This window comes from Hirundo rustica, chromosome Z (assembly GCF_015227805.2).
Source record: "Hirundo rustica isolate bHirRus1 chromosome Z, bHirRus1.pri.v3, whole genome shotgun sequence".
In the NCBI taxonomy this organism is placed as follows: Eukaryota; Metazoa; Chordata; class Aves; order Passeriformes; family Hirundinidae; genus Hirundo; species Hirundo rustica.
This window is the reverse complement of record NC_053488.1, coordinates 72,556,303-72,569,942: the sequence shown is the minus strand read 5'-3', so window position 1 is coordinate 72,569,942 and position 13,640 is coordinate 72,556,303. Positions and strand designations below refer to the sequence as shown.

Below are 13,640 nucleotides of genomic sequence, written 5' to 3'. Positions count from 1 at the left end.
TTCCCTGTTGCCAGTAGTGGAACTTGTGAAGCAAAGCCAGCTATAATCTTTCACCATCAGTCTTCATTCCATATGCATTTTTAATTTCTCTGAATTCTTGAGTGGTACATTCAGGATCTGGATGCTAAGCCAATGTAAGTGACGGCACATGATTCCAGCCAGCCAGGTAATGCCATAGGTTTCTGGTTTGTCTAGGGAAGGAACGCTGATGTAGTGACAACTGCATTGTTCTGTTATACTGTGGAGAGTTTTACCGCTTGTCCAGGTTTTACAAGGGTGCTGCATGCTGGCTGAACCTTCTCAGAGTCAATGGGTAGTTGATACTGGTAGAGAGCTCTGGAAATTCTCTGATTCATCCCTCTGTTCAGAGCAGGATCATATAGAGAGAGCAGTTGTCCTAGGACTGGAGTGTGGGCGAGGATAAAGATTCCAGAATCTCTGGTAGTCTCTTCTAGTGTTTGATCACAAAAGATGCTTTTTCTTATGTTTAAGTGGGACTTCCTGTATATCAGTTTTTGTCCACTGCCTCTTGTTTTTTCGTAGGACATCACTACTGGGAAAAGTTCTGCTCTCTCTATTTTGCAGCCTCCTATCAGGTATTTATGCATAAATTATGGCCCCCAAGCCACCTCTTGTGCAGGTGGAATAGTGTCAGCCTCTTCTGACACATGTTCTAATTGTTTCATTATCTTTGTGCCCCTTTGCAGCACTCTCTCCAGTGTGTCCTCGTATCTTTTGAACTGGGAAGCTCAGAGCTACACACTGGATGGACCCAGATATATGTTACCAGGGCTGAGGAGCAGGGAAGGATCACCCCCCTCCATCTGCTGACAGCATTTCTCAGGAGGCCATTGGCTGCCTTTGCCACAAGGACACATTACTGGCTTAAGGCCCACTTGATGAGCACCAAGACGCCGCATCTTTTTCTGCCAAATTGGTCTTCAGCCACTTTGTGTTCAGCCTGTCATGGTGCCTGGAGCTATTCCTGCTCAGGTGCAGATTTGCTGCACTTTTGGTTTGCTGAGCCAAAGTTCCCCTCATTCCCTTTTCTTTATGAACCAAGTTTCCCCTCATCATAAATCCACACTGACCACTCCTAACTATTTGCTTATCCCTGACGCATTTGGGAATAGTTTGCATGCTAATTTGCCCCACTGCCTCCCCCAGGAACAGAGGTGTGGCTGAGCAGTTTATGATTCCTCAGATCCTTCCTGCCCTTTGTCTTGGTTTTAAAAAGACAGGTGTCTGCTATGGAGAGGCAGGCCTCTCTAGGAAATGAGGAATTTGAATCCTTCCCTCTGTGTTATTATAATTTGCAAGATTAAAAATAAAACTTTTCAGTCAGAGCTATGGGGAAAAGGAATAACAGTCCTTTACTAGTAAATATAACAGGACAGACAAAAAACCAACAGCAATTATAACAATAGTAGAACAGAACCAAGAACCCCGAGGGCACACGGTGGAAGCTCCGGCGCTGATGGCTGGAAGCCGGGCGCGGTGGACTGTCCTCCGCAGGCAGGGGGTGTCCTGGCAGGCAGAGGTGGCAGTGCCGGAGAAGCCGCAGCGGCGGGACCCGGGCTCACCCAAAATCCAGCAGGACAGCGAAGAAACTCCAAATTCCTGGATACTCCAACAGATGGTAGAATTCCCAGGACCAGTCTCCTTCGTTAACTGTGGACTCCAGCAGCCAGCAGCCCTTGATCTCCGCTCCCCGGAAGACCAAAGACACCCGACCCCCACCCTCAGCTCTCTCTCCCGGAGCTTTTTTTTTCCTCCCCTAAACTAAGTGACCAGCTTCTTTTTGTCCAGGTTAAGTACTCAGCATTTAGTCTCTTAGCAACTTGGGGGGGCGGGGGGGGGGGGGGAGGTGGGGTGGGAAATTCTACAGGAGACTTAACCCTCAACACCCTTCTTGAAGACAAAGAGTTATACTTGCTTTCTTTTTGTCCTCAGGGACCTTCCTCACTTGCCATGATCTTTTGAAGGTAATTGAGAGTGGCCCCTAGTGACATTAAGCAAGCTCACACTTTCTCTGGATATATCCTATAGGGACTTGAACATCCTGGTCTTTTTGTCTGTTCCTTAACCTGATCCTTCTCCACCCATAGTGAACCTTCTTTGCTCTGGACTTTCCCCCTAGTCATAGGAACCTGAGATTCCCTAAGGTTGGTTTGACCACTAAATAAAGTAACAAAGACACTTAGTACTTGGCCTTTTCTACATTCTTCATCAGGTCTTCTGCCCCCTTCAGTGCTTAGATTATATTTATTCAGTCTACTTTTTTCTGCTGATGTGCCAGTGGAGACATTCTGTGTTCCTGTTGATGTTTCTAATCAGATTCAACTCTAGACGGGTTTTCCTTCAGCATGGTAATTTTGTTCCATTTTATTTCTTTAGTTTACTTATGGTTTCTGTTGAAGGGGCTGAAGAAAAAGAGAGAAAAAAATCAAAAGTGTTGGGGGTTTTATTATGTAGGAGGAAGCGTATTTAGTAGCTTGCGATCTTGACTTTATTTTGTCAGACAAGACCTCTGGTGAAGCCAGGTTTCTAGGAGCGAAGTTTAAATTCCCTCTAGTCCCTCCTGCCTCTTTGAACAGTTAAGAAACTCCAAAGTGTCAGTTCATGAGTAAGAAGTACAGAGGGGATCTAAGATTCCTTATATCCCTATGGAAGAAATTACTGACTTCAGTGAGAAAGGCTGGCTGATTTGACAACCTCAGAAGCTGCTCCTCTTAATCTTGAGAACACTGGAAAATTACTTTTTCTCTTAAAGTTATTTTTCCTTATTGTGCCTGAAAAAAGCATCATTCTGAGGCTTTACAGTATAGTGAATATTGGTAAGCTGCCACTAACACAAAGGAAAAAATGTTGGTAAGAACTTCAGCAACCATTTCTTCTAATTACTAAAGGAAATAACATATGTGTTTATTTGGCATTAGTCAGACTGTATGGAGTCAAACCTCCAGAGACTGACTGTTTTTTTTTTTTTTTCCCAGACAGAATGTGTTACCACCAATGGTTACCCCAGTTTGCTGTAGTGTACCAAATGGCTTCTTTCAACTTCTCTAGGTTTTGAGACAATCCTTGGTGATGTGAGAGGTCAGTTTTGTGCCAGCCTTAGGTGCCACATGCGTTGGATCCATAGGCATGTCTAAATCCTTTTCCATCAATCCTTATGTCATAAAAAAAAAACAAACAAAAAAGACCTCAACCCCAAAATAACAGCAACAAAAAATCCCAAACCAAACAAACAAAAAAACCCCACACACAAACCCCAAAGCAAAAATTCCAGGAAAAAGTGGAATTGTGCTGACTCTGAGTGGTGTGTTAGGTGGTACTATTTCCATGTAGAGCTGTTCAGTCTTACTTCTTGACATTTTCTGGAATCTGGAATATTTAGATGCAAAATATGCAAGAGGAGCAAGATTTATTGTCTCTGAGTCAAAAAAGATGGGAGAAAGGACCTGTCAGCAGTGGGTGTAAAAAGTAGTCAACGGTGATTAGACCAGTGTAGTCTCTGTCCAGCTTGTATGGGTGTTTACACCCATAAAGCAAAACCAAACAAAAACCTGCCATGGGAATAAGAAAGTTGCTCAGGGAAATGAGATACCACTTTGAAATCTGCTGGGAATTCAGAATCCACCATGGAAAATTTGAAGCTGCTATTAGTACATTTGGAATTGGAGATATGGGCTGCACAGGGAATGTAGATTTACCTATGCCTTATGTAAAAGGTTTGAAATGTTTAATTAGTAAGTTCATGAAAAGTCTATGAGAAGGTGAATATTTGTGGATCTTGGAAGAGGTTAAAAAAAAAAAAAAAAGCTGGGGGGAGGGGCAGGAAGACGACATAGTGATAAAATAGATTTAAAAAACAGATTAAATGAGTCTTCTGGGGCCACCTCACTTCTCCTTAGGCTCAAAGAGCTTGCTGATTGCCTGCATGCTTCTGTGTCTGGAATGCAGCAGCATTTTAACTTCCTTTGGTGGGAGGAAAGGCTGAATGCCTGAAGGTGTGCCTGTACTTCTGTAATCTGAGAACGCCAGATACAACCCAGCAGCTTTGAGACTGTTTTCCTTAGTAGCCTCTTTGAGTCTTCAGAATGCTAATGACAGGGTTTATTAGAACAACAACCCCTGAAGGGTGAAAGATAATGTTGTGTGGAGGCAGGACCCACATCCAGCGCCCCAGGGTTCACATGAAGGGCACTACTCCTGACATCTCTGTCACTGAAATGAAGAAAGCTTTGCATTTCTGCATTAGAGGCAGAAACCTCTGTTCTAATATATTAGTGCAGCTGTCAGAATTAGCCAGCCAAAAAAACTGTGCTGTTCTGCTCGGGTGCTGACAGTCTTCTTATCTGTGCTAGGTTTACCCATTACTGCCTTTACTGGGCAGCTAAGTAGGAAAACTTTTCATCATGTAATGTGTGTTTTGAGCTAGGGGAATTTCAATTTCTTAGTAACTTGTTTCTGCTGGAAAGGAAGGAGTGGTGTGTAATGGGAGCAGGTTCAGTGGCAGAGGTGGCTGTGAGTGCTGTAGCTCAGATATGACCCTGGTAATTCCTTCCCTTACTGGTAACGTAGTGCTGGCTGCTACCATAGTCACCTCTGTTAGGGTCTTCTTGTCTCATAGCCTAAGGCTTTATCGGTGGAAAATTCTCAGTAAATGGATACACAGTAACTAAGGCTGCCTGAATATAAGCTGTTTCTCTTATTTTTTTACCAAACAAGCAATATGGACATGTAAAATTTTATTTTGTGTTAACTTAGTTGTAAATTTGGTGAGAAAGCTTTTTCTAGCTTCAATTTTTGGAGATTGTCAGGATGTTTGACTTTGCCCAAGGGTAAAAATGGGAATCCCCAGGATAAAAAGTACATCTTACATTTAAGAGGCCCAATTTTCAACAGAAACAGGTAGATGAGTATCTTATCTTTGACAAGAAAACTGCCTTCATTTTGGCTCTTGCAAATTGTAACTCCACATGTTTCTTTTCCGTGGTATTAGATAATTTTCTCCATGTTTTGCAAGGCTACTTGCACAATATCTACTACTTTGAAAAGTTATATATGTGAGTTGATTAGCAAACCACATCACTTTTGAAGAAATGGTAGGTTATATTTTTCCCTCCTGAGTGAATTCAAGTTTGAGGCACTTTCTTTTAGTCTTTGCATGTCTAGTGAAAGTGCTTTCTTGGGCATAGAGAACGCCACTGTTCTGCTGTTGTGCCAGCCAGATTTTCCTGTTTGGTTTGAGAGTAGTGAGGTGTGATTCACTAAGGTTTTGTACTAGTAAAAGATTTCCAGGAAATTATGTTTTTGTGGATAAACACTTATCATGGTGTCAGTAGGATAAAACCTTGGGTTCAAAGTTTATGGACTAATAATTCATTAATATTTCATCTTGTAAGTAATCACAGGAAGGATTTTGTTCAGAGGTCTGCAGTCTGAAAAATACAGGAGGGAGTGGGAGGGCTGTTTTTATGGGGTTTGACCTGCAAACCTGCAGAAGTATTTTAATGCAACATTCTTATACACCTTCACCTAATGTGAATTCAGGGTTTCTTTAAGTTGACTTACAGTGTCACTGGTGCCACCTTATCCCCTTCAATCTTTGTCATTTCCTTATCCCTGCAATATTAAATTTGTGACAGTACTGTGCTCTTTGTCCTTTGGTTTCTGTTCTGGTACCTGGACTTTTCTGGACTTGGAAATACTGTGAGATGCAAGAATGTAATGGATTTAGTATTACATGTTTTGCGTTTGATACACTTAAATGGCAGATTTGGAATGCCAGCTACTTATGACTGATACAAATTTTCCATGCGTTGCTTGGATTATCTAATGTAACTGTGCAAAACTTCCTCCTCCTGATTCTGGGAGAAGTGAAGTGTGAGCTCGCTACACCTGGGTGCATCATACTCATGCTTGGAAACAGTGTCTTCCTCTTGAGAAGTGTGTGCAGAAAGCATGTGTATGAAGGAAACTGATTAGTAGTTTAACTGATCACAATAACTGCTTTTCTTCTTTTGCTTTAGAACATAATAAAGATTTTGTCCAGCTTTTTTCCTCCACAATTGTACTAGCTGGGTTAAAATTACTCCAAGTTCTGCACCCCAGTGTGCACTTAAGAAGTCTAACTGTGTTTATGTTAAAGGCAGAGATAGGAAGAATGAAAGCAGATGATAATTGCCATAGGCATTTCCAGGAAGCTTCTAAATAATTGTAAGATCCATACCTCTAAAACTTTCTTGAAAGTATTAGTTTCAGTGACTCATAGTGTCTCTGGCACCAGAAGTCCATTTGAGTGCTTGCAGTCCAAATAAACATCCAGCTTTATGATGTCCCCAGTGGCTGGACTTATTTGTGCTGTTTTGTGATTACCGTGCTATAATTCTCTGCTTTAGTTGTTCCCACAACATCTTGGAAGTCAGCAGTTAAGATCAGGTTACCTAGCAAACAATTTGGTGTCTTTACATGTATGTTGAGTGATTAATTGTCTTGGGATATTTGTAAAGGGTGAGGTCTTGACATGCTTTTGGGGCAGATGGGAAGTGCCATCTTTCTACTTAAGAAAACACAGAATTATGTATATATGGGGGTTTCCTTTTAAATTACTTTAAGAGGTCAAAGAACTTTATTTATTTGCTTGGAATAGTCAATTTTATTAAAAATCAGGGAGGAGCATAGTTTTCATGAGTCTTACAGCCTTGGTTTCAGTACAAAATTAAAATTTAGTACCAGAAACAGAACCTTTGTTTTGCAATATTTCTTAGTTCCTTTTGCTAGATGCAGAAATATTTCATATTCACAATGGCTCAAATTTGGATTCAACAATCTCTGCTGAAACCCACAGTCATCTAGATAAAAACTTACCTAAACTGGCATTGTTATAGAAGCAGCTATGCATGTGTTTGACAGTAAAAGCTGCAAGCAGGGGACACAGGTTTCAGGGCAGTAGTAATAGCCTGTGTTCTGCAGGATGGGGTATGGCTACTGAGGAAGGTCAGAAGCACACAATGCGTGGTCAAGTCTGCAAGCGCGCATTGCTCAAACTGCGTTGTTCTTTGAGCATATTGCCTGTTGTGTTCCCTGCATGCCATCTCCTTTCAGTGCAGATTAAAGGCCTCGGTCTTTTTTACTCTCCAGTAGAGTGCATGGCTGAGCTGGTCCACACAACAGCTTCTTAGTTTCTCTTTGAGCTTGAACACAGAAGAATAAAGATTCATGACTCCCCACCCCCTGCCAGAGTAAATTGACCTCTTGGAGGCATCTCTTCACCTAGTGGTGTGAGGATAATGCAGGACTATGTACAGAAAGAAAAGAGCGGGCTTTCTGATGGGACAGGGCCCAGGGCCTTTCTTTTGGGGAGCATTCAAGTGTGTTAGGCTAAAATAGAAAACAGGTGAAAGAGGCCTATACGCTGTCACATGACTTAGATGATAAGTCTCCCTTGCAGCAATAGCTGCTTGATCTGAAACTTTGGAGAGTGAATCTTTATCATGTTTCTTACTGTTGTCTTTGGCAATCTGAAATCTCATACAAGTGCTTTTTGTGGTGATTCCCAGTAATGAGTCAAAAGTTCTGACTCTAGAGAGGCTCCTGGTGGGGCCCTGTACCTCAAACCCTTACCCTTCTGCCTTTTTAAATTTTGTGTCTTGCTCAGTCGAACCTGTAGACCCTCTGGGCCAGAAACAAGCTCTCATGGCGGGCGAATGGCCCACCTTTTGGATAGTGAATGCTGCATTGCCCAGCTCTTTATGTACCTAGCCTGAGCGGCTCCTGATTGATCATATTTTGTGAGCAATCTAATATCACGTGCCTCTTTCTATTTGTATGCATCTGGTTTACATATATTTATTCATTTGGTCTGTTCTCTTTTGTACAATATTAACACATAATTTTTCTCTCACATGCAGACATAACTCATTGCCTTGGCAACAATGAGCATAGGCACTCTGTGAAAGTATGTACCGATAACTATGATAAAAAAGATGTTCTTATCACTGCATTAAATTAAAAATAAAGAGCCCAGCTACAGAAAATCACTCAAGCAGGTTGACTGGTTGAAATGGGATTCATCCATGTGCTGCAGTGATTTCCTACATTCCACTCTAAATCACTGCTCTGAGCAAGGATGACTGAAGATGGATGGAGGAGTAGTGTGTTTGATCGTGTGGCGTGAGCAGCTATTCAGTAGCTCACTCTTAAACGCGTGACTGTAAGCTCTTAAACGATCTTGAGGAAAATTATTTTAAGACCATACACTGTCTTATGGATTGCTTATCTTTATGCCTTGTCCCTTTCCTCCTGAAAGATTTGGATTAGGAAAATATGAGTTAAGAGACTTGGCACTGCTTTTCACTTCTGAAGATGGAATTTGGCTCACGTGTCATTGCCTGCATGAGGTGAATGCCTCGTCTGAGCTTGGAATATACACTGGCTCTATCCTTGTCAGTTGAGAGGCACTTCTCTACAAGTCCAGGTTGTCCTGCTTTCCTGTCATTTGCAAGGAAGGTGTCATCTTTGCAAGCACCCCTTCCTCTGCTATGTGGGGGTAGGGAAGGAGGAATGAATCCTTCTCCCCTTCCCTTTGTACATACCTCTCCTCTGTGTTAAAGGTGACAGATAGAAACTAGGTTTGGTATCTTATATACCTAGTGTTTGTTTTACAGTAGCTAATTTTACTCAGTTACAATATTTCATTACAGTCATTTCTGTTCCCTGCTGCAACTGGTCTTTTTTGCTGACATGAGGGAATTCTCGGTTATCTGTCTCTGGAGCTGAGCCATCAGCAAGCAGCAGATACCAACAGTATTAGGTTAGGTCAACATAATGGTACATAAGCTTTACTCCTTCTGCAGACAAAATGTAATCTGAGGAGGTGGGGCAAAACTCCAGTTACTGTGTGGGAAAATATGGTGTGCAATGTTGTGCATTGCAGTGTTCACTTAAAAGTTTCATTTGAACTAGATTGGTTAATGCTCTGGGGGAAAGTTTATGTTGTGCTTGAATGGTACCATCCACCTCATGCCTTAAGCTGGTACATCATAAGCACTTTGCTGTTGTGGCATGAGAAACTGGATTTTTGTGCTCCAATTCATTCAACCCCTATTGGAATGTAAAGTCAGGAATCCCTTATATTTAGTCTCCTGATATTCTCAGCACTGTTAGAATTCTCTTTATAACTTCTTCCTCTCCCTGGCTACTAAAATAACTCTGTTGGTTCTATTGCTATGTATTTATGAATAGTATTATCAGACAACAGTTTTTGTGGAGTTACTTATCAGTTTTAGCACTGTGTACATCTACAGAAGCAAGGCATCGCTCTAAGGGGTCATTTGCTAAGGCAAATATTAATTCATGTAGGCTGTTAAATGAAGAAATATTTTATGAAAGCTGGATCTATGACAGAGTGTGCAAGGCCTTTGTTCTCTTTTTGTTCTCTCTTTCTTCTGCTTCTCAGCAGCCTGGTCTGATGACGCATTAGAGTGATGGTGGAAGATATTCTGTGAGCAGAGCATCCAGATGGGAAAGCTCCTTTAGCCTTTGAGTAGTCATTTATTCACCATGATGCCAAAATAAAATCTTACCAGCTACCACATCTGTCTGAGAATGGAGTGGAGATGTAAATCACAGAAATAGGGCAGAACTATCTAAATTCTTCTAAAAGAAAGTCCTTCTATCAACAGGACTGAGGTCATGTTTCTAGCCCCCCCCCCAAGTTTCTGGCCCCAGTGGCATCTAATGAAGGAATGAAAGAGGTTGAACTAAGTCATTGGCTTTCAGAGTGATTTTCTGTTCTTTGCAGTTGGATCATTCTTAATAATTTAAAAATCATTAGTGATGTTGAGCAACAGCTCTGTGTCTTTATGATGCTAAAGTTTATTAAAATGTGGCTGGATTCTGATCTTCTTTGCATCACCACCAGAAGTAGACTCACTGCTGCTCTTGAACAGGGGTGTCTGAACTTCATCTCTTATTCCCTCAAGTAATCCACAATGGCCTGATAATCAGAGTCAGTTAGGTTGAAAAAGAGCTCTGAGATTACAAAGTCCAACCTTTGACCAGTCACCACCATGCCAACTAGACTGTGGTGCTAAGCGACACATTCAGTCTTTCCTTAAACACTTCCAGGGATGGTGACTCCACCACCTCCCGTGGCAACCCATTACGCAACAGCCTGTGGGACCAGAGTAATTGCAATCACATCTGCATTTTAGAAGGGCAGAATGCAGTAATTGAAGTGACCTTGGGAAAGTTCAGCAATCACTCATTAGAAATCCTGTGTTTCTGGTGCATGTTGATGGGGAGTGATAAAGCCCTGCCTGCCTTGAGTGTGATACACCTCCTGTGATGAGGAAGGACTTCGTTGTTCTTCTCCCTCTTTCCATGTGGTTGGTGAGTTCTTATGTCATTTTTCTTTTAACTACAGGTCACTTCATGGGCAACAACACAGTGATTGATGTTTTGAGGAGAGAAGGGTACGAGGTAGAACACACTCCAGCTGGACAAGCCATCAGCAAGTAATGCATGCTTTTACCTAGCTGAGCAGCCATTGGGGGGGCTGGTTTTGTAAATAATTGTAAAGTAGGAATGGTAGCTGGAACAATAAGTGAGCGTTAGCTAGGCTTTTTCTCTCCTTCCCAACAGTTTGCTTTTCTCTTCCATGAGCTAGTTTGGAAAGGAGATTTTATTTGGTTTTACTTTGTGGTTTTGTTTGTTTGTTTGTTTTGGGTTTTTTTGTTCATTTTGGTTTGTTTCTTATTTTTTTTTGTTGGGATTGGGGGTGTTTGATTTGTTAGTTTGTTGTTGTTCTTGGGTTTGGGGTGGGGCTTTTTTTGTGGTTTTGGGTGGGTTTTTGTTGTTATTTTTGGGGGGGGGAGCGGTTATTGTTATTTTTGTTTTTGTTTTTTTTTTCTTTATTGTTCTTGTTGTTCTTAATAAAATTTCTGCCCTTGTAAGTTTTTAACTCTTAAATGAACAGCTGCAGAGTATGCATGCTTGGTTCATCAGATCTGGAAGCTGTCTTGTACCACGGAGGCTTCCAGGTTTCTCTTTCCTCTCTTTTATGTGTTTGACTGCCCTTCCTTTTAATAATCCCCTTCTTTTATACTGCTATTTCTTATTACCTCTGTTTACTCTCTCCCAGCCTGGAATCTGACTGCCCAGAGTCTTTGCAAGCTGCCTCTATGACTGATTGCTCTCATGTCCCCTGTTTTCTTCTGCATTTTTAAGCCAAGATACTTGTTGTTCTGGTTCATACTGCAGCTGTCCTTTGGGATATACCCTTCCTGCCTCTTTTTATCTCTCACTGGCTGCTTTTATCCACCTCCATGGTTTCAGTAACTATAGAATGCCAGATAATCTCCTCCTCCACACTCTACCAAGAATCACTTGTGCTTTCACTCACCTCTTCCTGGAATTCTTGCCACCAACTTAGGGCCTGCAGTCTTTGCTTTCCCCTTCTCCAGACTCCTACCAAACATGTAGCTAGCTGTCAGATATACTGTCTCTTCACTGCTAAAAAACCACAAAGGAGAAAATTGGAAATCTGTCCCAATTATGGTGCCATTTCCCTTTTATCTTCTGTGCATGGCATAGTGTCCTTGATTACATCTCTGTCCATCCTCCCCCATGTTTCTGGTATGGGACTCTCAGGCAGGGCTACCACCTTTTCATAGGATTTGTGCCGAGGGCACAATGTTGAGTCTTGATCTATGCCAAGGGCTCTAAGGGTGTGGTGCAAATTAGTAACAGCTGTTTCTCTCATACTCTGATTGCTTCATCTTTCTTTTTATACCACCTTTGCTGTTGTCTGAAAACATGAGATTAGAATGATTCTTGACATGGACAAACTCCATTAACTCTGCATGCACTGAAAAAAAACTGATCCAAGACTTAGCACGTGATTACATGAATGCCAGCCCCCTAACCCTGTTTCTGCCAGTGGGCAGGTAGTCTGACAATGAGAAGCACCTGAGCTTAAGCACAAGACTTAATGAGTCTGTAATACTTGAGATGTACCAGAAAATCCAGTGCATCAGTATTTACAGCGATGATTAAAAAAAAAAAAAAAAAGTCTGCACCGATATTTTCATGTTGTTTTTGCGTTCTTAGGTTAGATATTCCTAAAAACAGCTGCAGCAACTTTTTAAAGCCTAAAGAAAGATAGCTTAATATGCACTTGAGAATACACAAGGGCAGACAACTGAAGAAGGGAGGGATAGATTTTTACTTATCAGGAAGATTAGTATCAAGATTACTTGGAGTAGCTGTGCACCCAATTCCATAACCACATCATGGAAATTCATTGTGCAGCCTCTTGTGACTTTGAAAGCCCTCAGTTTGGCATCACTTGCATCTTAAACCTCTTATTAGGGCTATTGGACAGAACATCTTTCCTGGAGTCTTGATATTAAACCTGAGTAAGAAGACAGCACTTCACTGTTAACATTTCTGGATGACTTGGAAAGAGATTTAAGAATATGAAATACATTTTGAGAAAAATGTGGGTTCAAAGGAAAAGAGCATTTAAGGTGAGGCAAAGGACCTGTGGCAAGAGTGTGTCAGAGTCCTAGGGCTTGGAAGGAAGATTCACTTGATTGCTATCCTGGGCTTGTTCTAGGAGCAAATAGCAGAGCAGCCTGTGACAGTAAATCCAGTTTTGATCACATAAATGTGGAACTATATCCAGCTATTGTCCTACACAGTGCTGCACACAGTCGACTCAGTACCTGCGGGCTATTTCACTGTTCATAATTGAGACAGGATAAAAATGCAAGTGGTTGGACTGAGACAGAGAATTTAAATGACTGCTCTGGTGTCAGACACAATAGGTATATTAGTTGAGAGGTCCTAAAATACAAGAAGGAGGAAGTCTGCAATCATCGTCCTTTCCCTGCAATATGATGTTCTGCTGTAGCAGCACAGTCTGCTGCATCCTGTGCTCTGGCTAAACAAAAAGTCCCTTGTGAGGGACTGCATTTTAGAATGTAGTTATATTCTGTAAAATATTCAGCACAATCCAGGTGCTTGCTGACTCTCCCTTTGGCTGCTGTGACTGGAGAGGGAATTGTCCTTGGGGGGAAGAAGGATGGGCTTTTGAATCTATGTGCCTTTTCAAGGGATCTCTAGAAGAATTGCCCGCCGGAAGCATTGCGAGGGAGGTTTGGTATATGGATGTGTCTGAGGCTGCATCTATCAGAATAAATGTCTGGCTGTGCAGGATGCAGATAATCTTCTACCTGTAGCAGTGCTGATCTCCAGCATGGTGTGGCCATTGTTTCGGTAGGGAAGGCTGCAGGCAGCATGACAACCTACAGGGGCAGGGTGCTGCCCACTCTGTGACTTAGTTAAGGAACAAAAACAGTGAAAAGAAGTGGTGAAAAATGGAATCACAGGCAGAAGACCTTGAAACATATTAAATCAGGTCTCTGGGAAGTGCTAATGAGGGATTATCACTCTGTAAAGTGGAGTTAAAGAGTGGGTGATGTGAAGCAGCTGAGGAGAAGAGCTGAAGGATCATGACAGTTCAGAGGTGACAAAGTGTGACAGAGTGTGACACCATGATGATTTTGAATGAGATTGATGACCCAAAGTCCATTCTGCAGCAGACTCTCTCATATGAACTTGAACAT

General features: G+C 41.9%; 1 protein-coding gene across 6 annotated transcripts in view; it reads left to right on the top strand.

Annotated features, from left to right (window-relative positions):
• Window positions 1-13,640, top strand: part of TRABD2A (TraB domain containing 2A) — a 124,825-nt gene that overhangs the window by 53,689 nt on the left and 57,496 nt on the right. For 4 of the 6 annotated variants that reach the window (XM_040090362.1, XM_040090359.1, XM_040090360.1 and 1 more), the window contains exon 5: window positions 10,436-10,526. The exons of the other annotated variants lie outside the window; for them this stretch is intronic. In XM_040090362.1, the coding sequence (XP_039946296.1) occupies window positions 10,436-10,526 (91 nt within the window). The remainder of the gene's footprint in view (window positions 1-10,435; window positions 10,527-13,640) is intronic. 6 annotated transcript variants of the gene reach the window in all.